The sequence below is a fragment of the Sycon ciliatum genome, chromosome 13 (assembly GCF_964019385.1).
Source record: "Sycon ciliatum chromosome 13, ocSycCili1.1, whole genome shotgun sequence".
In the NCBI taxonomy this organism is placed as follows: Eukaryota; Metazoa; Porifera; class Calcarea; order Leucosolenida; family Sycettidae; genus Sycon; species Sycon ciliatum.
In genome coordinates this window covers 20,485,778-20,509,595 of record NC_088655.1, presented here as the reverse complement: position 1 = coordinate 20,509,595, position 23,818 = coordinate 20,485,778, and the positions used below count along the sequence as shown (strand labels likewise).

The 23,818-nt window shown below is 48.8% G+C and overlaps 2 protein-coding genes and 1 long non-coding RNA gene across 5 annotated transcripts in view; 2 read left to right on the top strand and 1 right to left on the bottom strand.

Moving 5' to 3' along the window:
• Window positions 1-23,818, top strand: part of LOC135829600 (uncharacterized) — a 373,880-nt gene that overhangs the window by 244,359 nt on the left and 105,703 nt on the right. The gene's annotated exons all lie outside the window — the stretch shown is intronic.
• Window positions 1,705-7,362, top strand: LOC135829601 (uncharacterized). Its single transcript, XM_065341996.1, has 4 exons — window positions 1,705-3,093; window positions 4,517-4,847; window positions 5,375-5,708; window positions 6,398-7,362. Exons 1-4 carry the CDS (start codon window positions 2,577-2,579, stop codon window positions 6,431-6,433), a joined length of 1,218 nt encoding a protein of 405 aa, XP_065198068.1. The 5' UTR covers window positions 1,705-2,576; the 3' UTR covers window positions 6,434-7,362.
• On the bottom strand, window positions 9,749-13,861 carry LOC135829734 (uncharacterized). Its single transcript, XR_010555900.1, has 4 exons — window positions 13,649-13,861; window positions 13,262-13,324; window positions 12,540-12,613; window positions 9,749-9,813 (listed from the first exon to the last, which is right to left on the bottom strand). It is a non-coding gene; the product is annotated as an uncharacterized LOC135829734 (long non-coding RNA).

Here is a 23,818-nt window from a genome sequence, read left to right as displayed (position 1 = left end):
CTATTTGTCATCTCTCTTTCTCTCCAGTTTTTACAAGCCAGACATTGGGAAAGTCTTCCAGTTCCACAACGAGCATTGCCGCGCAGCATTTCCTGGATATCAGTGTGTAAGCGATGACGCAATGTAGAACAATATAGGTAGATGATGACGTAATATGGATGATAGTGTAGTGAAGTGATGATGTAATGTAGAATAGTATAGGTAGATGATGACGTAATATGGATGATGTAGTGAAGTGATGATGTAATGTAGAACAGTGGAGTGAAAAGGTGATGTCGCATAGAACAGTGCAGTCAAGCGATGATGTACTGTAGAACGATGTAGTCAAGTGATGACGTCGTATGAAAAGGAGGGTGTAAGTGATGATGCATTATGGACCAGTGAAGTCAAGATACGGGTATCGTTTGAACTTTGTATCCCTGTGCGTTATGTTCTCCGCAGTGGGTATGACTTCCGTGCAATGTGGGACATTGACTTTCTACGCGTGGCCGAGGATCTGGGCTGTCTGCTTGACGAGGAGAGCGCGGACCGGATGATGGTGGTTCTCTTAATGCCCATCAAGCCGCAAGGCGTGGACACTGCCGTGGCGCAGTATCAGCGTACATTGAACAGCGCTGGTAGTCATCAACAGCGCAGCATGCTCTTTGCCACGATGCACTACTGGAAGACCAAATCTCCCCAGCCGTGCTTTGGTGTCGACATCTTCGAAGCATTATACAAGGAATTTCCCGGAACGGCGACACGCTGTAGAGAAGTATTAGGGGTAAGTTGGCAATGGTCTGCTATGCATGATCAGCCGCACTGGTACGCACACTGAACTGGTCTGTTATGCATGATGAACTGCAGTACTATCGGTCGCCGAAGAACTGGGGGAGTCAGCCTCCTAGCCTAGACCGTTCTTATTTTCAAGTATTGCAGTCTATGGACAGTCGAGTCACCGTGCATACATTGGTATACGGTGCTTGGTGAAATCCTAGGCTGGTCGTTCTTCAGCACTCCGTTCTTCGGCACTCGACAGTGCTGTAGACTCTAGCAGGCGCGCATCCCGTGTATAGTCGGTGCAGTCCGGTCATCACACGGGAAAATGGCCATCATGCGTACAGTGAAACCTGTCTAAGACGACCGCTCAAGGGACCTGCAAAATATGGTTGCCAGGTGGTCTCCTTATCCAGGGTCATTTTTACTAGAAATATATTATAGCATCCCGTAGTCCTGGCTGCAGTGATCTTCTGGGAGAGGTGGTCGCCTTGTGGACGCCGTGACAGGTTTTACGGTAGTCAAAATAGGCAAAATGGCGGCTATGAGGTTGCCGGAGATACATGGTCACCACACCACAGATGTACTCTGGTACATTCACCGTCATTGCACCACAGATATGCTCTGGTACGCCCCGGGCTGTGTCATGTGTGATCAACTGGCCTGCTATGAATGATCAGCAGCGTTGCACATTCTTTGACCACAGCGGTACCGCGAGCGCACCACTTCTCATCATTGGTACCCGGCACTTGGAATGTGTGATACGTATGACTATTGATGATAGGTATCATACTGCTGTTTGTGTGTGTGTGCACGTGTGTGGGTGCGTGCATGTGTGCGTGCGTGCATGCGTGTGTGCCCATTGTGTGTTTGTGTTTGTGGGACGCTACAGTTGGAGATGACATCCAGGACTGACTTGCGCTACCTAAGGGCGCATTCAGACTGGCGTTAATAGCCGCCGGAATGCTGCAGCGTAATCCCGGGAATCGCAATCACACTGCGCGTGTATCCCGCTGGAATGGCGAGTACATGTGAAGCTTCGACATTTGAAAAATTTGAGTTGACTCAGTTTGAGTTGGATATCAAAATAAACCAATTCAGTCTGTTGAGATACTGGATCATTGTGCTTTTGCTTGTGCTTGTCGACGGAAAGAATACTATGTCCGGAGTGTTTGGTGCTTGGGTGGCATTCATCCGCTCCGCGATCAGAGTATGCTTCTCGTTCGCAGTAAGCGTTTTGCCTGCAGAGCAGCCCGCAAAAATCACCACGTACAGCTCCATGAACTCCCCCTCTGAGTCGAACAAAGATTTCGGCATGATGGGAGAAGTTGGCAGTCTAGAAGTCAAAACTCCAAACTCAAAAGCATGCATTCAGACTGCAAGAGTAGAGGCTGAAATAAACGAAAAGACGGAACTTGTGCTGCAAGGATATCAAAAGCGCTCCGCGTGCCGCCGGAATCTGCATTCCACTGGCCTGCGGAGTGGTGGGAAACCTTTTCCGTGTTTACGCTGGCGGGAACGTCACGTGAGCGATTCACCTTGACAACTTTCACATTCCGCTTGTTTTTTTACGCCAGTCTGAACGCGTCCTAACCCAGCTAACACCACCACCCACTGCGGGTCTAGCTACTGCACAGTGCTCACAACACTGGGGCAGCAGCGGCAGCAGCAACGCAACCGCTAGCACGGCCGCTACTCTGCGCAACGCCAGCGAAAGCAGCGCAAGTCCGCATTTGCCACCTCCATCGTCACGGCAACCACGACCACGACCCGGGTCTTGCCTGAACATCGCCGACGTCAATACACAACTGCAGGCTACGATGAACTGTATCGGACTGCTAGACCGCGTCTGTCAGGGTGAGCATTCCAGCTGGGTGCAGCACCCTTGTCTGTGGGACGGCGGTAACCCGGGGAACCAGCGTCTAACGCACGCACTGCAGCAGCTGGTTGACTGCAGCCAGGAACTGCTAAGTCACATGACCTGCATCCAGCAGGCTCAGAGGTACCATGATGAAGTGCAGGCGGCCCAGGGCAGTGGTGGTGGTGGTGGCGCGGGGGTTGGTCAGAGACCTGAGCTGGACGGCAGCCAACCACTGCCTCCACCGTACGCATTTCAAGCGCAGCCGGAAAGCGTTCATGGTGGAATAGTTAACGGCATGGCTCAGCCGGAGACACGGCGATACGGTATGGGAGAGGCCAGTCGAGCTGCTTCGGCCTACGCGAACACGGCAAATGACGGAGGTCAGCGAGAGCATGCCGCCGCCACCACCACCACTGCTGGACCTGAGCAACGCTACTCACAACGGGCGCCAGCAGCATCGGCGAGACACGACACCGGTGAGTGACTGTCTGGACCGTTGCCTTTCTTTCTGTGTGTGTGCGTGTGCGTGTGTGTGTGTGTGTGTGTCATGCAAAGTCATAATTCAAATAGGTGTATGGATTGTAGCCGGAGTACATAACCCCCAAGAGTGTGCAACTGCCTGCACAACCTCTATGCAGTGCTGCGGTGGCAGAACTTCACATCCCGTGACATGGTTCGAAAATAGCCGAAAATAGATATACGTAAAAAAGAGAAGAAACACATGAGAACGAGTTATGCAGCAACTATCTACGACTGTAACAAGACGATAAACGGTCAGAAAGTGTCTCAGTAGCCTGTCAGTTTTGTGCCATAGTATCGGACTTTCTGACCGTTTACCATATTGTTACAGTCGTGGATAGTTGCTGCATAACTCGTTCTCAGGTGTTTCTTCTCAGTCTTTTTCTACATTTTATTACTGGCTCATTATCCGAGTTTAAATAAATATGCGCTGAATGATTAATGTTGTTGACCTACAGTATGTAGCCATCACCAGTACCAGCACACACACTACTGCCGTAAAGTAAGGTTGATCCCCCCCCCCCCCCCCCCACGCCATGTCGCTTCCCAGCTAGGTTTTCGGCAGGGGACGGGAATTGGATCAAGGCTGTCAAGTGCAGTGCGATGTACAACAACTTGGAGGATCAGACTCGATGTGCTAAATCGTGCACATTTTCACTCCTGGATTGGCACATATTGTGTACAGCAGTGCAAGCGTCGGTTCAAGATCGTATTCTCGTCGTATACGCCGAAGTCGCTTCACAGGTAGAAAATCGACAGGGGGCGGGAATTAGAGAGGGGGCGGGAATTAGAGAGGGGGCGGGAATTAGAGAGGCGGCGGGAATTAGAGAGGGGGCGGGAATTAGAGAGGGGGCGGGAATTAGAGAGGGGGCGGGAATTAGAGAGGGGGCGGATCAACGGTACTACTACACTGGACTGCACCACAGTTGTGGCAGCTGAAATCCAACCCCAATTTTTTCTGCTCGAGTGCGGTACCGATTCTAGCGGTCTCTATTTTGGTACATGTAGTGTTACCAGCGCGTGCTGGGTTTTTGCAATGTGACCGTAATGAGCTGGGGTCGGATATCAGCTACCACCACTGTACTAGGGGACGCACCAAATGAAGATGGCATCAACGAAAAAATTACTTTGCTTAGTCCATCGACAATGCTCTGCCTCAATTTCTGGCTTTCTTTCTTTGAGTGGAGAAAATAAACGTACGCAAGCTCCACTGCAGCCACTTCAGTACATGAAAACCCCACACACACCATCCTCAATTCAAGTGGTCTCTTCTTGAGAGAATAAATTAGAAAAAAATCGCTCTGGGAAGCGACAATTGTAATGAAGTGGCGGAGGTACAGCAGACACTATCTTGTCTTTTTCTCCACATGCCATGCACAGATATCACGGTACGAGGCCTCACGGAGAGCGTTCAGCACATGGACTTCAGCAGCCACAGCCCGTCGCCACGCCAACGGCCACCACCGGTGGACACGCAGGCACAAGCGGCGTCGGCTGACCCAGGTGATGATTCACTGTCAGACCCGGCGGTGATGGGGGCGGCGGCGTTGGCGGCGCTGCCAGACTTTCATGAGGACTTGCAGGACGCAGCGGTGACGTTACCGATGTGTGTCAACGACCCCAGCGTGACCAGTTGTGTTCTAATCGGCAGCAATGCAGTCATACCGCAGAGCATCGAGGGTCTGGACTGCGAGAGAAAGGAATGCATTCAGTGAGTGTGTGGCCGTCGTCGCTGCTGCCGTCATATCTTGTCTTGCTGGGGTTTCTTGCTGGGGTTTCTTGCTGGGGTTTCTTGCCGGGGTGTCTTGCTGGGGTTTCTTGCTGGGGTGTCTTGCCATGTCTCAGCAGCCGGTCGTGTGTACCAGTGTACTTTGAAACATCTGAACTGCGGACCGACCCTGTGGGGACTGGTTCCATCTGACCTGCATCGCCTAGGACGCCCAGACAGATCTGGCCTGCATCAGCCTGAGCAGGGGGTTGGTCAGGGGTAGGGGGTTGGGCAGTATTTCTCTGATATCCTAAACTAAAGCTTTCAAGCAGGCTCTCCCCATACCCATAATGCGTTATGCTCCACCGGCCTAGTGTGTGTGCGTGCATGTGTGTGTGTGTGTGTGTGTGTGTGTGTGTGTGTGTGTGTGTGTGTGTGTGCGTGCATGTGCATTTGTGTGAATGCATGCATGCATGTGCACGTGTTTTTTTTACACATCCTTTTACACACAAACGTGTGCGTACACACAGGGGCCATGGCGTAGACTTCCAACTGGTAAGTACGGGAGAGGTCAAGCAGATTGCCGAGGACCTAGAGCATCACCTGACTACTGACCAGCAGCACCAGCTAGCCAACACACTGATGCGCCAGATTAACATCAGCACCGGAGCGGTGGATGTGATCGAGGGCAAACGCGCGGGTGACTGCACTACCGACCAGCATCGCGGATGGTCGTTTCTGGCCGTGCTGCTGGACGTCTGGGGCCCCAATGTGCTGGATACGCATGCCACGGGCAAGGTGGTATTTCAAGCGGTACACACGATATCAGAAGAGGCAGCCACCTACTGTGCAGCCGTACTCAAGGTAAGCTTTCAACACTAGCTGCTCTTGCGTTCAGGTGTCCGTAGTACATGTACAGTGCAGCAGGAGCGTAGCAGGCGGTCCGGCCGGTCCGGCGGCTTTGGCTGGACCACTTTTTCATCCGACCACTGCCAAAAGTGCCCAGAATGCAGGATTTTGCACCGTAATTTCAAAGTTTTCACCGGGGGAGACCCACGGACTCCCTCCTGCCTGACCACCTACAACGATGCTGCTACGCGCCTGGGTAGGCATGCAAGATTCTAGACTCGAGTCACGTAGCGATGCTTTATGCACTCACCACATTTAGTATACATATTACCTGTATGGGGTTCCCCGCACATCCAGAGTGCATGACCTGGTGACCCTAATTGGGCATACCTGGTGGTCACTTTGCCTCTCTGGCATGCATTGATATCCTGTCGTTCATCTTTAGTTTCATGGTTCTTTGTCTAAAGAGACATCCTAGTGACAATGGACTGAGTGTGCTGGTGACTCAGACTGTCTAGTCACCACATCTAGCGCACGGAAAGAATCAACTACCAGCCATCATGTTTTCTCAATGAGTTCACTGAATTCAATAGTTCAACTCTCTGCTGCTCATCAGCATGTACTAGTCTATGGTTGTGTGTGTGTGTGTGTGTGTGTGTGTGTGTGTGTGTGTTTATGTGTGTTCACGTGTACTTGGTGTGCAGTTCCCGCCAACATCTTCGCCGACATCTCGAACATAGCCCGGTGCATTGAGACTAGACTGTGCTGGCAAACCAGAAGCCTGGCTGCGGCATACGGAGGAGCATCTCTATCTGCCGACGAAGTGTGAATAGGTGTGTTGACAAGCTGACCAAGCTGTTGTGGAATCCCTGACCACGCTGTTGTGTTGTGGAACCCCTAACCAAGCCATTGTGGAATACCTGACCAAGCCGTTGTGGAATCCCTGACCAAACTGTTCTGGATTTCGTACTGTCTGGTCATTCACGTCAAACCGTGATTGTTCCACAAGTCAGCTACCATCACTGTGTGTGGATGTTAGCAGTCATGCATAGGCCCAGGACATGATACGCGTGACTACTAAGTTATGCACTGGCCTACGCCACCACTAGGTCTAGGGTGCTCACTGGAGACCGTGGATAGTAATCGTGCAGTTGACCAGACTCCCTGTTCCCAACTAGACTAGACTAGTCTGTATCGTTTACTGATGCACCTCTTCGTTTTGACAACTTTTCACCTGTTTTAAAAGCTTTCGTCAATTCCAGTATTTGTAATTTTATTTGCCGCCTTGGGGGCCCATAGCAACAATGTTGAGTCTCTTGCATCCTAGCCCTGGTTTTTTTTTAAATTCGACCCTCGCCGCGCCACGCGCCTTCGTCAGCACGACTATTCTTGATGCTCGCGCGTTTCTGTGCCCGTGTCGGATGAGAGAAAAAAATGATGTGTTCTTGATGAGCTGACTGCTCTCTTGCCGAGCACCTTCCTAATACGGTGGTGTCTGAAGTCATCGATACCTCGCTTGATGTATAATTTTACGAATCACTGAGTCTGTACACAGCCGAGAATACGTGTGTGCAGGCATGTTAGCAAATCTATAGGGGTGCATATTATACAGATCTTGGCAAAGTGTTCTTTCTATGCCATTACACATTGTGGCCTCTCTCTCTATTTAACTAACCAGGTTTTTTAAGATAAAGAAGATTGCACAATTTGAGCAATACATGATGACATTGTATACCTTGTGTGAGCATGCACGTGTGTGTTTGTGTGTGTGTGGGGGGGGGGGGGGGTGTTGGTGTGTATGCACGTGTCTGTGTGTGTGTGTGGGGGGGGGGGGTGTTGGTGTGTATGCACGTGTCTGTGTGTGTGTGTGTGTGGGGGGGGGGGGGTGTTGGTGTGTATGCACGTGTGTGTGGTGGTGGAGGCATGTATAGTGCATTTCTCGCTCTCAATACGGTGCGCTGAGCCTGAGGATGTGTTGTCCATGCAACACAAGCTGGTTTCTTGTCCTCTGCTTATTTGGAGCCCATGGCTGTTTTGTCCGTGGGGTGAGTCTCTGTGTACATGTACTGTACCACAAATAGAAGTCACACCTTCTCGGGCAAAGACGGGGATGCGACTTATAGGCTTAGTCGAGTGTTAAATCCTACTTATGAAGTTATGTCCTTCACAGCTGAGACTTTCAGCTCGTGCTAGTCTTGGTTGCGCTCACCTTCCCCTCCTTATGTTATTTCTACAACTTAGAACCTTCCACGGTGGAAGGCTGTTGGAGTGCGCATCCGTGATGTGCTAGAGCTGATTGCCAGTTAGGTGTAGACCGTCAGTACCGTCGGTCAGTGTCGTGCAATGTTACCGCATGAGCTGATTGTAAAGTAACTGATGGTGTTAGTGGATAATGTAGCGTAACTTGTACAAGTTGTAGCTCTTTGGTCCTCTTTTCTTCGTATAAATGATGTGAATAATTGTATTGAAACAATATTGCTCAGACCTGAAAGTGGGGGGGGGGGGGGGCATGACTTACAATCGAGTGTAACTTACAATCGAGTGCAAAATACAATCGAGTGTAAGTTACAATCGAGTGTAACTTACAATCGAGTGTAACTTATAATCGAGTGTAACTTACAATCGGGGAAAGACGGTACTTGTCAAGTACGTGTGTCTAATCTTCGGTCATCTATGGGTCAGTCACTAGTCACTAGGCATTGCACATGATCACCTAGGAGTAGCACACATGGTTTTAATCTGTGTAACTGTTTACGTCATTCCTCCTCCTCTTCCCCTCCGGGCTCCAGGCACTATTACGTTCTCAAACACATCGCCTCCAGTACTACTGGGAATCAGTCATATACAAAGTATGGCTCGGAGCTGTGGAGCAGTCGTGTACAGTGCTCCGCTAGCATAATATCCATGGTGATACTAGAACATCTCCATGGTGATGCTAGAACATCTCCATGGTGATACTAGAAAGTATCCGTGGCGATGCTAGAAAGTGCTAGGATAAGGCATGGTGTCCAAATGGATAAAAAAAGAAGGAAGGAGCATGGCTCAAGCAGTGGCAGTGGCAGTGGCAGTGGTGGTGGCAGCTATGGAACTAACTTACTGTGTGAGCAATAATAATAATAGGACTGGATATTTATCTCTTTCTGGTCTCCGGCGGCTCTCCCAACATCTCATCCAGCCAATGCACACATGCTGGAAAAGGCAAGCTGCAGCTAAACGACAATGGTTACACATGCACACATGCATGCAAATGCATGCATGTATGCATGTGTAACCATGTTGCATGCACACATGCATGCAAATGCATGCATGTGTGCATGTGCCAAGAAAGACATCTACAGGCACTAGGCTAGCTGAAGGTCTGTGCTGCTGGATATATGGGCAGCATCAAGAGCGATACATTCTCTCACAGGCGACCGTTTCCGACGGTGACCCGCACACGCATAAGGTTACGTGCACGGCTATTGTGCTATTCAACAACCTCACAGGTGCAGAGCAGAGGAAAGCACTTGCGAATGGCTGCTGCGATATTATACAGGCTACATGCAGTCTTGTCACGGAATGCAACGAATTATCAACTCGAGCTACTGCACTACTCTAGTGTGACTGATATGCATGCTATGGCCGCCTGCATGCTATGGCCGTCTGCATGCTATGGCCGTCTGCATGCTATGGCCGTCTGCATGCTATGGTCGTCTGCATGCTATGGCCGTCTGCATGCTATGGTCGTCTGCATGCTATAATCGTCTGCATGCTATGGTCGTCTGCATGCTATGGTCGTCTGCATGCTATGGCTGTCTGCATGCTATAGTCGTCTGCATGCTATGGTCGTCTGCATGTTACTTAAAATCAAGGGCTAGGCAAGCGCTACTTTCCGGTGTGTACCTCTTGTGTACTGCACTCTGCCGGTCACCGGCATCAAGTAATCTAGCAGTCGAAGGCACACTGCCTCTGTGTAGTCCAGAGTTTGTAACAGAGGGTACGGCTCAAGTGTTCATATCAAGATCCAAGGTCAGCAGCTATCAACAGCCAGTGTCAGCAGCTAGAGGCTACTATCATTTCGGCATCTCGTATGGCAAGTATTGTCACGCGACGTGACGTGGACTTCAAGACATCGTACGCTCTGTGGTAGCAGAGACACCGAACACAGGGATAACAGGATAGGGAGATTCAGATTACGACCAGTCCAGGGTGAATGCGAACAGCTCTCCAATAGGCGAGGTGAGGATATACAGCCAACCTCATGACTAACGAGCTCTGGTATGACGTCGGCTCGTGAATAACGGCACGATCTTCAGACCTAGTGGTCATTTGACTGCATACCTTCAACCTCCCAGTAACGACAATTTTTTTCATGCATGATGGAGTGTCGTTAGTGGCAAGGTCGACCATACAAGCAGTGGCTAGACGACTAGCTTGAGGATGCATAACATAATGCATGGCATAATGCCTGATATAATGCATGGCATAATGCATGCAGGAGCGTGGGTCGCACATCGATGGTGTGGCGACAATATAATATAACAGCACATCTGTGGTGTGGTGACCATGTACCACCAGCAACCTCATAGTCGCCATTTTGTATATTTTGACTATCTATGACGACCATCTGCTGGTGTGGTGAACGGACTACACTGCTACTCGCATGGCATGACAAAGTGCATTGAGGGACTTGTCACGGGCCGGGATCACAGCACACAAGGCTATGCAACCAAAGTGGATGTGCAGCTGTAGCGACGGCGGTGACATCCAATGTAATTAATGCATCAACGCCATGCTCTAGTGGCCACTTCGGTGTTTGCTGTGCTGCCGAATGTGCCCATGCTGCACTGTGCATACCCACTGCTTGGTTGCCCGTTGAACAAGCGGCGGATCCAGCGGTCTCTACAGGGGATTCCAGTTTAGTCAAAACTGAATAGCGATACATGTAGGTGCTCATGCATGTGGCTTCCAGTACAAAATTTAGGGGGTTCCGCGGAACCCCTGGAACCCCTCCTGGATCCACCCCTAGGTTCACCCTTATACAGTGATTTCATCAATGATGTCATCGATGATGTCATCGGGTTTCACATGAAGTCGCTAGCTGTAGAACGCAGTGTCAGTCAGGCTGTAGACGAGCATGATGCAGGGGTGTCTCGGAAGGTATTCAATATTAGTGCGGCCATGAATGGGTGGACGGTCCAGGGGGTCCTCCCTCGGCAAATTGTTTAGGGAAATTGGGCCCAAATAGCCCCTTTTTATAATGCTTCAAAAGTCACAAGATGAAGTCATCGATGCGTCTTTGGCCGCACCTGCTGCACCAGTTCCGACGACCCTGTGATGTCATGCTGAAGAGGGAGGGTGCCAGTGACTGGCGACTGTTTACTGTGAGTATGTACAGCTAAGCTGTGTTTTGGGCAACATTACCAACGCAGGCCAAGACCAGCACGTCGATGGATAATTTTGTTGCTAAGATCTCTGCTCAATTATAGGTTTCATGTACTTGGTCCGACTTATTAAAATGTGCGTTTCGCTTCGAACGTCAACCAAACAAATTCAAATAATCTCAGGACGGAATAAACTTTCCAGCTACCTAACCCTATCCTTCAGTTGTCAATTTGTGATGTTGAAGAAGAAATGGCTCCGACTCCAAAGGAGGCAGTGGCTCAGGATCCTAGTCGACTCGAGCATTTTGCGTTAAAATTTTGTCGTCAGAGGACTCCTGTTGCTTCTCGCGCAACACAGAGAAGGCCTGGAGCTGAAATCAACACCCCACTGCGATGGGGGATAGTCACGGAGTACCAGAAACTCCTGGGCGATCGTTCTCGAGTGCCTCCTGGCGGATTGAAATCGCTGCAATCGCTCTTTCCTTGGCAGAATTTCAGCAATCGCGTCATCCAGAAACTCGTGCAGACAGCACCCCAATCGCTCCTTCCAGTTTGCTGATCTCTCTCGCAGTCGTTCACGATGATGCGGCCGACGAATCAAGATCACAGAAGAGATCGTCGAGAAGTTAGTTGATCGAAATAAATACCCGGCCTTGAGGTCGACTTTCAGGCGACAACCTGGCTGGAAAACTGAAGCGCAGAAAGGGTAAATTATCCGGCGGATATGGTGCTGAGTCCTCGGGGCCGCGATCGCGATGCGTCACAAGATCGCCGGTCTCCGGGGCCAGTGGATTCGTGAAACAGGCAGGGAAGAGCACGCATGGTCTGACTGCATGCCATGCCGACACAGATCAGACTCAAAGTGACAGTATGCGCGCGGCACACTGCACGGTGATGAGAAGTGATTTTTTACACGCCGTGGTTTACTTGTTTGCCTCATTTGAAGGTGTCGTGGGAGCGTCAGGCGAAAACACCTACAGCCACCATTCTGGCAGTCGTACTGCACGAGGAGGAGGCGAAGTCGATCATCTAAATCGTGCCTATGGAGTGATAAAATCAAGGAAGCGCAGTGTAGCTTGGAGGAGATGAAAAAATGTCGACGTTTTGCAGGTTGATGCACTTGCAGATGCGCCCTGAGACACCAGCAGCGATGAAAACTAGAAGGTCAGGCCAAGAAACGACAAAGTAGTTATCTATCTACCGTCTCTTGGTTGATTTTTTAGTACAGGTGCTCCTTTGTACATATGCTTGAGTTTTGAAGTGAAGCGCACATTTTAATAAGTCGGACCAAGTATTTGCATGACATCCTGCTGGTTTGTCTCCTCCTTTGCCTTCTTTGCCTCTTATTTGTATTCTTTTATCTGTTTTACTGCTGTGGTTGGCTTCCACCCTTGTCTTAGTTTTACTGGCCGTCATCATGATGTGCCTTGAGATAATAATATTATAAATACAAATACAAAAATACAAAATCTATGGGGCTTACTGGGATTGTGATGCGCGACTCAGGTTGCAACTGTTGATGGCCAGTAGCTTATCACCTTCGCGTAACTTGCCACTCTGGAACGCGACACCGACACACACCGACACACACGCACACACACACGCACACACACACACACACACACACACACACATACACACATACACACACACATATACACACACACGTGCACACACATACACGTGCACACACACATACACGTGCACATACACACATGGACAGTACCGGCATTATAGCAACATGTACACCCAGGAGACGAGTAACTTAGCTGTTTGGCTGCATGTAATCTTACGTCAGGGATTGAAGCGTGACGGACACATATACTCGTCACCTGTGTTCGTGCACACAAGAATGTCAAGAGTCCTCTAAACAGGGACTGTACCTGGTAGCATGTGTTGTAGAACGTTATTTTGTGTATGTCGTGTGTAGACCTACGTGGTGTTGGTGCATGCGCGTGTTGCTGTGGGGTGAAAAGCAGTCTTCGTCTTGAGTTTTTCATGTCTAGTTGTGTTTCCGTAGTCATCTTGTAATAAACAGTCTTCTAAATGTAGTTACCGTCGTCCAATTGTATACGTGTGGAGATTGCACGGGGCTGGGAGCAGGTGGAGAAAGGCATCTACAACATTGATGGCAGCGGTGGGATTCGAACCCACGCCTCCGGAGAGATTGGTACAACACATACACATACACAGGTACTGGCTTACCTCTGCTGCTGGGTAACCGGGAACAAGAGAGGAGATGTACAGGCCAGGAGCTGCGCCCATTAGCTGTGCAAAACACACAAACATATGTACATGCTGACCAACCGGACCGGTTCCGCCAGGGCTGATATCACCGTCTGTATTCGCAGCAGAAACCAGGGCCCCGGGCGTAGCAGCCGGTCCGGCCGTTGCGGCTTTGGCGCCAAATTGGCGGACCGTTTTTTGGAAATGGTAACACAATGCCAAAAGTGCCCGGAATGCAGGATTGTGGACCCTAATTTCAAAATTTTCCCGAGGGGGGGACCCTGCATCCCCCTCCAGCCGGACCCCCTCCAACAGCGGTGCTACGCGCCTGGAAACACGATAGAGGATTGATCATGATTGACTTACTGTTCCATCAATCAGTCCCATTCCGATGCTACCGGAGTCTGTCTTCTTCAGGTTGACCACTACAAACTCGTCCGTACTGTCGGTGTCCACTAGCTCGGAGTGCAGAGCCTGTGTCGACCGTGATATGTTTCTGTTCAGTGTGGATGTCGGGGAGGTGGTGAGACTGGACGGCGGTGAGGACCAACGACCGCGTGATGCGCCTGCAGTCACTGCCACCGAAAGCGGTAGTCTGAACTGGACGTGTTACTGTACTTCTACCGCATTCGTCCTCACTCTGTCCTCAAGATTTCTCCTATGCGTACGATGCTTTGCTGGGAGCCCACCGGTGTGGTCTTCTCGGCTACTCCTGGGCTAGGCCTGACTTCATCATTATTCTCATCTTGAGCGCCAGGCTGCCTGGACCCGTGATTTTGTGGAAGCTGAGCTGTCCTCCAAGAACTTTGTTGATTCTGAAGCTGATAACTGTCTGTTCGCCGTTGGTGATCCCATTCTTCTACGTCGATGCCATCGTCGCCAGAAATGTGAAGCGCCATATGACCGTGAGTGGGTAGTAGATCACATTGTGTCCCCTCTACTGTGGTAATTCACAATGAGGCTAGTAGTATAGGGGAGGGGTTCTGGCTCACCTTCCAGGTGAGCCAAAATCGACTTTTTCGATCGGCCCTTCGGGCCTCCCTCCAAAGGCCAAATAAGGCACACCTCCAAGTACTAATTGTACAACTCCAAACACTGATCCCATGTTGGCTCAACCCAGTTCCAGAAAAGTGAGTCAACTTGCTGTCTCCGAGAAAATCGAAAGTGAGCCAACTTCAGCTTTTTACTTACCCCATCTTGGCTCACTTCGAGGACTGATGTGGGATCGGTTTCTGAGCCAACTTCGGGTGGTTCAGCTATGGATGAGGATTCCTCTTTCTATGATAATTTTTTTTATTTGTCTGTGAAATATACCAGCAGTAATGGGGATGAGAAGAAGAAGAAGGAAAAGGAGGTAAATCAAGTTGTCTGATTTTCCCGATGTTCCCGATGTTATCGGTGTTGTCGGTGTAAATCTCGATGTAATTCCCGATGTTCCCGATGTAATTCCCGATGTTCCCGATGTAATTCCCGATGTAATTCCCGATGTTGTCGGTGTAAATCTCGATGTAATTCCCGATGTTCCCGATGTAATTCCCGATGTTCCCGATGTAATTCCCGATGTAATTCCCGATGTTGTCGGTGTAAATCTCGATGTAATTCCCGATGTTGTCGGTGTTGTCGGTGTAAATCCCGAAGTTCCCGATGTAATTCCCGATGTAATTCCCGATGTTGTCGGTGGTGTCGGTGGTGTCGGTGGTGTCGGTGTTGTCAGTGTTGCCGGTGTTGTTAGAGCTACCGTTGTTGGTATTAATCTTGTTGTTGGCTTTCCCGTTGTTAGCGGTGCTACCGATACTGCTGGTACATTATCAGGAGGAAAAGTGGTTGTGAAGGAACACAGGCTATATGGGTAGATTGATCGTACCAAGCACATCTGGTAATGACATCGGATCAAAATCTGACCTAGACTGGTGTAAGTTTCTTGGGTCATTTTCAGGATCAACACTCATCGAACAGCTGGAACGTTTTATGACATATACAACAGCACCAACTATAGGAATGACAATCAGAGATAAAAGATAAAGATTGGGGTCTGTCAAATGAGGGTTATCCCCGTTTCCTGGTTTCGTCTGATCGTAAGGTGGTTGTGTAGTGATATGATCTGTTGGTGGTGATGTTTCACTAGGGATGTCAACCGGAGTTGGTAGTAAGTGCGGGCCGGGCGGGTTCTGGCACACTTTTTGACCTTTGACCTTTGGGCCAAATAAAGCACACCTCCAAGTACTAATTTTACAACTCCAAACACTGATCCCATGTTGGCTCAACCCAGTTCCAGAAAAGTGAGTCAACTTGCTGTCTCCGAGAAAATCGAAAGTGAGCCAACTTCAGCTTTTTCACTTACCCCATCTTGGCTCACTTCGAGGACTGATGTGGGATCGGTTTCTGAGCCAACTTCGGGTGGTTCAGCTTTGGGTGAGGATTCCTAATTATTCTGTATTAGAGGAACGGTTGCCATAGGTATAACCAACGATTCTACACAAACTTTCCAAGATGACAAGCAAGAAGCCAACCCCGTTTGACACAGCTACTGTTCTCAATGACTTCATTGATTGTCGAATTACAATCAAGGATGGGAATAAATGTGGTTCACTGACAATCAATGGTAAGGAACCATACATAAAATTCAGTGATGAGACAAATATCATGAATGTTGTGAAGAAAGGACAAGAGGATTCTCTGAAATTTTCTTCTGACAGTGACATTTGTAAATCCATCCGTTGTATCGAGAAGCAGATAGAATCCGAAGGAAATGTGGTCAGAAGCAGGATTAACACAGCAAAGTGTGACCACCCAATCCTGTTTCTCCAGATTTCTCCTGATTGTGCTATCTTTGATGAGGATAACAAACCATCAAAAACCAACAAGATCAAGCAAGGTGACACCGTCAATGGTATCGTTCACCTGAAGTGGATTTACAAAGACAAGACCGATGACACTCTCAGTCTCAAACTTGTTGTTGCTATAAAGCATTTCCAGAAAGAAGAAGTGAAATTCTCAGCAAACGATTTGTAAAAATAGTCAAACAATCCACAAAAAGCAAAATATATATTTTTTTAGAAGTGAAATCATGGATGCCTGGTTTGATGACGACTACTCCACAAACAAAGAAGAAGAAGTGGATAGATGATGAACACTCTACCAGGAAAGATAAGATGATAGCGGACTACATTGACTATAGAAACCAGGAATGGTTTCCTACAGATATAGAATTGATGATTTTGGAAAATGAAGTAACTCCAGAAGATCTTGAGGTGTATGAGATGAAGAAAAAATATCTGTATGATACCACATCTTTCTTCGAAGAAATAGAAAAATCCAAAACCAGAACAGGAATCGAAACAAGGTTGGAGATAACCCTGAACAAGGTTGGTTTACCAAAATATCTTAGCAAAACCTCATTCAACAATCTTGTTGATAAAATTCAGAGGATCAAGGAAGTAGCAAATAAAGAGAAAAAAGTCAAAGTGAGTTATCCATTCCTACTTTCGAAACTCATTGATGATGAAGATGATGTGATCAAGATCAAACCATTCATTCCAAAGTGTAAAAAGTCACAACAAAGACTTGATGCCATATGGGAGAACTATAGAGAATCGAAAGTGTAAGAAAAAGTAAAAAAAATGTCTGTCTTTCTTTTTCCTTTTTTTTCCTTTTTTCTTTCTCATGATCACTGGACGAACTGCTTCATCATATCCGGAGCATAACTCATGAATGAAATGCTGCTATCAAACCCCTCCTCAGCCAGATATCTTGGTATTTCATGGTGTCCAAACGCTAACGTGCTACATCCATCTTCTGTGATGTATCGTTTTGTGTCCAATGGTGATAAGGCTATCTTATTAACCGTTTCTCCGAAAATAACGTGTCTATGACTCCGGAGTGTTGTCATTTCTCGATGGAACACGGATTGATCCAAGAGACAATTTCTGAAATCATCATGTGTGATAGTTTTCTTGAGCACTGCTGTTTTCACCCCCTTTGCTCTTTTTCCACTTTCCTCACCAGAGTAACTGTACATCTTGGAACGAAGTCCTACAAACTCAGTGATCAGTTTTCCACCGAGTTCATCTTTGAACAGGCCAACACCTTTCTTGTTTTTCTCGGAATATAACGGATGTGATTGATCATAATTGCTTGTATCATACTTCTCAAGAAACTCACTCATGTCAGCAAACAGATCATCAGTACTTTGTCTTGTCCCTCAAGTTTGGTACAAGTTTGAGAGCATCTACTCCTGAAGAATTGAGTTTATCAACAAGCCCCTGCTGGTATGGAGATAGCATGTCCTCATTGACGGAAAGACGTTCCGGAGCAACTGGATAATTGTTGTGCTTCTCATGAAGTTCGTGTGGATAATCCAGATCACACTCGACGATATACCCCGATGAGGAATCATCTTGAGTGTTCAGTATCTTGTTCAGGAGTTTCTCTGATGGTTTCTCCCACCGAAAATCAGACACTGGGAGATGCTGTGACATTGCCCAACCATAGAGATTGTTGGCATCGAGATACTGGATAAATGACGATGGCTGATCAGCATCAAATTTCTCCTGATAGTGATTATTAGCAGCAGCATATCGTTGTGAGACCATCGACACACCGCCTCTCATTCCTGATTCTACAAACAAGTGCTGATCATAGTCTGTTAGTAATTCCAAGGACACACCTGAGTACATCAACAGAGCATCCCAGGCAAATCCAGGCAGAGTGTAGTAATTTGCTGGATCCAGCTGATACGTTCTGACAGCTTCTGTAGAGCATGCAGATTCTTCAACCTTGTACCTGTTGCATTGTAGTCTAGTGCCTGTGTCACTGTAGCTTGGTGTGTTAAAACCTGTACAGTAAGAAGACTAGTATCCTTTGCATGTGAAGTTCGAACCTACCTTTTTCAGAAGCTTTCCTTTTTTTCTTTACTTTCTTCCAATACATGCCTTCTGATTGGCCGAATCTGTGCCATCTCTCATCTCCTGATTGGTCTAAACCGTTGCTCGTTGTTATGTGAAACCTGAACTCTCTTAGTCTTGGCACATATAAAAAGCTCTGTCTCTGAAGAAAGATCATCCTTCATTTCTTCAACCACTTCTCCTTGCTCTGGTGAGACTTGTTGGTTGTTGTGTGCCCAACCACTTGGGCCACGCTACAACTGGTGGCAGCGGTGGATGTTTCGGTTTTTTTTTCATGCTATGTTTTTGTTGTTGTGACAATGTGAAGTGATTCCTGGTTCTGAATGGCCCAAGCACAGCCTAACCAGCAAGTACCGCTTGCCCAGCCGCCCCGTCCGGCCCAGCCTGCTCAGCCAGCCCAGCCAGTTCAGCCAGCCCAGCCAGCACAGCCAGTTCAGCCCGCCCAGCCAGTGCAGCCAGCCCAGCCAGTTCAGCCCGCCCTGCCAGTTCAGCCCGCCCAGCCAGTTCAGCCCGCCCAGCCAGCTCCCGTTTGACCCATCCCGCCATGGGCAACTCCGGAACGTTTTGATGGTGGAGCAGCCTCGGACTGGACTACTTGGCGTGACCACTTCACTCAAGTTTGCCTGGTTAATCAGTGGACGCCGCAGGACCAGGCACAGTACATCCCGTTGTACTTGATAGATAATGCGCAGTGCTACTACCAGTCGCTTCCTGTCGCGACACGCCAGGATGTTCAGCAATTACTGGTAGCTCTGGAGGGTCCGTTTGCTCCACCCGTCAGGACCGACCTCCACAGAGCGGAATTGAAGGCCAGACGACAGCGAGGTGAGGAGGCGTTGTCTGATTACTGCGAGGTGATTCGCCGATTGTCTCGCAGAGCGTACCCTACCTTGCCAAACCTCGTGCAGGACCAGCTGGCATGTGGCCAATTCTTTGAAGGTCTGGACAGCAGAGAGTTGCGCATGGAGGTACGTCGCCAAGACCCCCGAACTCTTGACCAGGCACTGCAGCAAGGACTTCGAGCACTTGCCATACTCCAAGCGGACGCTACTACTAGTGCGTCTCAGCCAGTGGCCGCGGCTGTCTGTGCTGCCAGGGAAGATCGTTTGGATGCCTTATTAGTAAGGATGGAACGATTGGAAACCGCTCTGTCATCTTTGCAGCGACCCCAGCAGCAACCCCAGCGCCGCTGTTACCATTGTGGGAGTGCCGAACATCTGATTGCGTACTGCCCGACTGCACCTCCACCCCGGGGACAACGTCAGCGCCCTTCGGGAAACGGCCGGGAGTTGGCATAGAGGGTCCAGAGTCAGCTCCAAACCACCATGGCCCGGAAGTGCTGCCCGCCGCGCCTTCCGATGTAGTATGCCATTCCGTTGCTGTTGACAGTTGCCAGTATGTTATCGGCAAAGTAAGTTCAATATGCATAACTGATGTCCACATGTTAGTTGATTCTGGAAGTTCGATTTCGTTTGTCAGCTCAGCATTCTATCAACAACATAAGCATATAAAATTAAACAAAATTTCTACATCAGTCCGAAGTGTTGATGGCAGTGGCGTGACTGTGGAAGGAGCGGTGGATGTGCAGCTAGAGTTTGGCAGCCTCCAACTTCAGCACACTATGGTAGTTGCAAACATTGAGCCTGACGTACTATTAGGCATAGACTTCCTCCGTAGGCACGGTTGTATTATGGATCTGGGACAAGGCTGTCTGCGCTTGAGCAATCAGACCCTTCCATTAACACAGGGAGTTGGGCCCAAGCACCTTTCATGTCAGAGAGTGGAAACAGACCCCATTCCAGTGCAATTGGCTGAATCTGTTGTTCTACAGGGCTATTCTCAGTTGATAACGCAAGGTAGATTACGTGACACTGAGTTTATGTCTCCATCGTGCGGAATGGTAGAGCCAACAGAGTCGTTCGTAGATAAATTTTGTGTCAGTGCAGCTAGAGTGGTCACGACCGTGAGTGAGAACAGTACTGTTCCTGTCAGGTTGCAGAACCTGCTACCACGGCCTGTCACTATAAACAAGGGTACAGTTGTTGGCATGTTCAAATCTTGCTTTGTTGAGAAAGCCGCAGAAGCCGCGGATGAGCGTGATTGTACTGCTGAAAGCTGTAATGCTGCTGATATGTGTTCTGACCCTGTTGAGTTGTTTGACCTTAGTCATCTCGATACAGAAGAGGCAGCAGCCGTCAGGTCTCTTCTCTCGGAGTTCAGCGACATAATTTCAACGGGAGCAATGGATCTTGGCTCTACCGGTGTTGCCAAACACGACATCGAGACCACTAGCAGCCAGCCTATTCGCCAAGCCCCTAGACGATTGCCGCTTCACCATGCCAATGAGGTTCGTGAACATGTTGAGCAGCTTTTAGCTGAGGGTTTAGTCGATCCTTCCAACAGTCCTTGGGCAGCCCCTATTGTTGTTGTTCGGAAGCCTGATGGAGCTATTAGACTATGTGTCGATTATCGCAAACTCAATGCTGTAACTGTCAGAGACGCATTCCCCATTCCGCGGATTGATGATGCGATAGACAACATGGGTGACGCACAGTATTTCACAACCCTAGATCTTGCATCCGGTTACTGGCAGGTAGAGCTAACTAATGCAGCAAGGGCGAAATCAGCATTTGTCACTCCATTTGGATTGTTTGAATGGAAAGTCATGCCATTTGGGTTGTGCAATGCCCCAGCAACTTTCCAGCGCCTGATGACCATGGTTCTGGGTGATCTTGTGCCAAGCGTATGTTCAGCGTACATAGATGACACCATAACTTTCTCGAAAACATTTCAAGAACATCTGGTTAGACTGCGCCTAGTGTTTGAAAAATTCCGGGCAGCAGGTTTGAAGGTCAAGCCTCGTAAGTGCCAGATTCTGAGCAAGTCGGTTACGTATCTTGGGCATGTGTTCAAGGGAGGTGGTGTGAGCCCTGATCCCAAGAATTGCAGTTCGGTCACCAGTCTCAAACCACTTAGCTCTGCAACCGAGGTTCGTCGATTTGTAGGTTTTGCTTCCTACTACAGGCGGTTCATCAAGGACTTCGGGACAATTGCAGCACCGCTACACAAGCTAATGCAGAAACAGGCAAGCTTTTCGTGGACGGATGAGTGTCAGCAAGCGTTCGATATCCTGAAGCAGAAACTCACGTCATCTCCTGTCCTGACGTACCCGGATCCATCCCGCAAGTTTATCCTGGACACGGATGCTTCTGACACTGGTATTGGTGCAACTCTATCGCAGGTTGACGATCAGGGCAGAGAGCAGGTAATTGCGTATGCTAGTAGTTCACTTAGTAAGAGCCAACGTCGCTACGGCACAACTCGGCGTGAGATGTATGCAGTGGTCTTCTTTGTGCAATACTTCAAACATTATTTGCTGGGTGCAAACTTTACCTTGCGAACCGATCACAAAGCCCTTCTCTGGTTGAAGTCTTTCAAGGATTCGGAAGGTATCCTGGCGAGATGGTTGGAGAAACTAGAAGCGTTCGATTTCACAACTGTCCACCGTAGAGGTACTCAGCATGCCAACGCAGATGCATTGTCACGGTTCCATAGCCAACCTGCGGACAATTCGGAGCATCCTGCATCGGCCACTGCCGAGCCTTCAGTAATGGATCCAAATATTACTGTTGTCTGTCCTTCCCAGTCTTCCATTCCTGTCCCTACAGCCGTGCCATCAGTCTCTCCGGATACAGCAGCTGGTGATGCATTGACGCAGGATTCTGGACATCAAGCATACGTGGGTAATGTTGACGTTGAATCACAACCTGCAGAACATGCGAATGATGATAGCAATTTACTTGGAAGCAATTGGGCAGATTTTTTTAGTGCAGAAGATATTCGCAGAGCTCAAGCGGAAGACAGTGACATTGACTGCATGATTGGTTGGCAACAAGCATTGTTAGACAGGCCTAAACGCAGTGATAGTGCTATGAAAGGAGCATCATTAACCTTGATACGTCTGTGGAGTCAGTGGAAACGGCTGGTTCTGCAAGATGGCTTACTGTATCGTACGTACACTTCAGTAGATGGTAGCAACTCATTTCTGCAACTTGTTGTACCTGTCAGTTTGCGACAGAGAATTGTGACTGGGATGCACAATGAGTGTAGTGGTGGCCACCTCGCTACTGAACGTACTCTAGAGAAGGTGAAAGCTAGATTCTATTGGCCTTTTATGTCGTCTGACATTGAGCTGCATTGCAAGGCGTGTGCGCTTTGTTCAGCTAGGCGTACCCCAGCACCAACCGCTCGCGCTCCGATGAAGGTGGACCAACCATCCTTTCCACTGCAACGTGTCGCTATGGACATCATGGGACCACTGCCCAGAACAAATCGAGGTAACCTCTACATTGTTGTGATTACTGATTATTTCACGAAGTGGGTAGAAGCGTTTGCCATCCCGGATATGACTGCTAGGACAATAGCTTCGGCACTGATTGATGGTTTCATTTGTCGCTACGGTGTGCCACTGTCTATCCACACTGATCAAGGTGCGCAATTTGAGTCAAATTTGTTCAAATCCATCTGTGAACTGTTAGATATGAAGAAGACACGCACGACTCCATATCATCCTTCTAGTGATGGTTTAGTTGAACGGATGAATCGTACACTTGAGAACATGCTGAGTGCCAGAGTCAATGCCAATCACAATGACTGGGACCTGCATATTCAACGCTGTTTACTGGCGCATCGTAGTAGCGTACATAGTTCAACCAAGGAAACCCCAGCTAGATTGATGTTCGGCAGAGAGCTTAAGTTGCCAGTGGATATTATGTTTAACGACTCCAGAGAACATGTCAAATCTGTATCTGACTATATGATTGGTCTCGAGATCTCCTTGCAGCAGGCATTTTCTCACGCTCGATCAGCTGGCGCTAAAGCACAGAAACGTCAGAAGGACTACTATGATGCAAAGACGACCAAGCCACGGTTTGCGATCAATGACAAGGTGCGCTTACACAACCCAGCTGTGAAAGCAGGCAACACAAAGAAGTTCCTCAAGCCATGGACCGGGCCGTATCGAGTTGTCGAGGTGATCGATGACGTGGTGTACAGGATTGAGCACTGTGATACAGGGAAACTCCAGGTGGTGCACATCAACCGGCTCAAGTCAACGACTCAAGTACCGGAGGAGCAGCACGCTCCAGTGCCAGCACACCTACCTCAACCGGCGCTAATTGATTACGTGCAAGACGCAGTTCCGGCTATTCCAGTTCCGCCTGTTCCGGTTCCGGCAGTTCCGGTTATTCCAGTTCCGGCAGTTCCAGCTGTTCCAGTTCCGGCTGTTCCAGTCCCGGCTGTTCCGGCAGCTCCCGTTGTGCCGGCCGTTCCGATCATGCCACAGGCAGGTGGGTATAACTTACGCAATCGGGCAAATCTCCAGAGGCCGGTGCGATACCGTCAATGAGAGCCAAGAACAATTGATATGTACAATTTTCTCGTGAAGATTTGAGAGATTGAGATTTGAGTTTTTTTAGATATAGTGTTGGGTTGGCATTTAACACACAGTTTATATAGCTTCTTCCTTGGGTTCTTTCGTTTCATTTTTTATTTTTACAATATTCACATTATCACGAGGACGTGATTCAATCTGGGAGGGGGCCATGTAGAGCATGCAGATTCTTCAACCTTG

Excerpts from the sequence above, each read along its gene's own strand:
- LOC135829601 (XM_065341996.1), top strand. The coding sequence starts at position 2,577 with ATGAACTGTATCGGACTGCTAGACCGCGTCTGTCAGGGTGAGCATTCC. Across the intron at positions 3,094-4,516 it reads ATCGGCGAGACACGACACCG|ATATCACGGTACGAGGCCTC; the intron begins GTGAGTGACTGT and ends TGCCATGCACAG. Across the intron at positions 5,709-6,397 it reads ACTGTGCAGCCGTACTCAAG|TTCCCGCCAACATCTTCGCC; the intron begins GTAAGCTTTCAA and ends CTTGGTGTGCAG.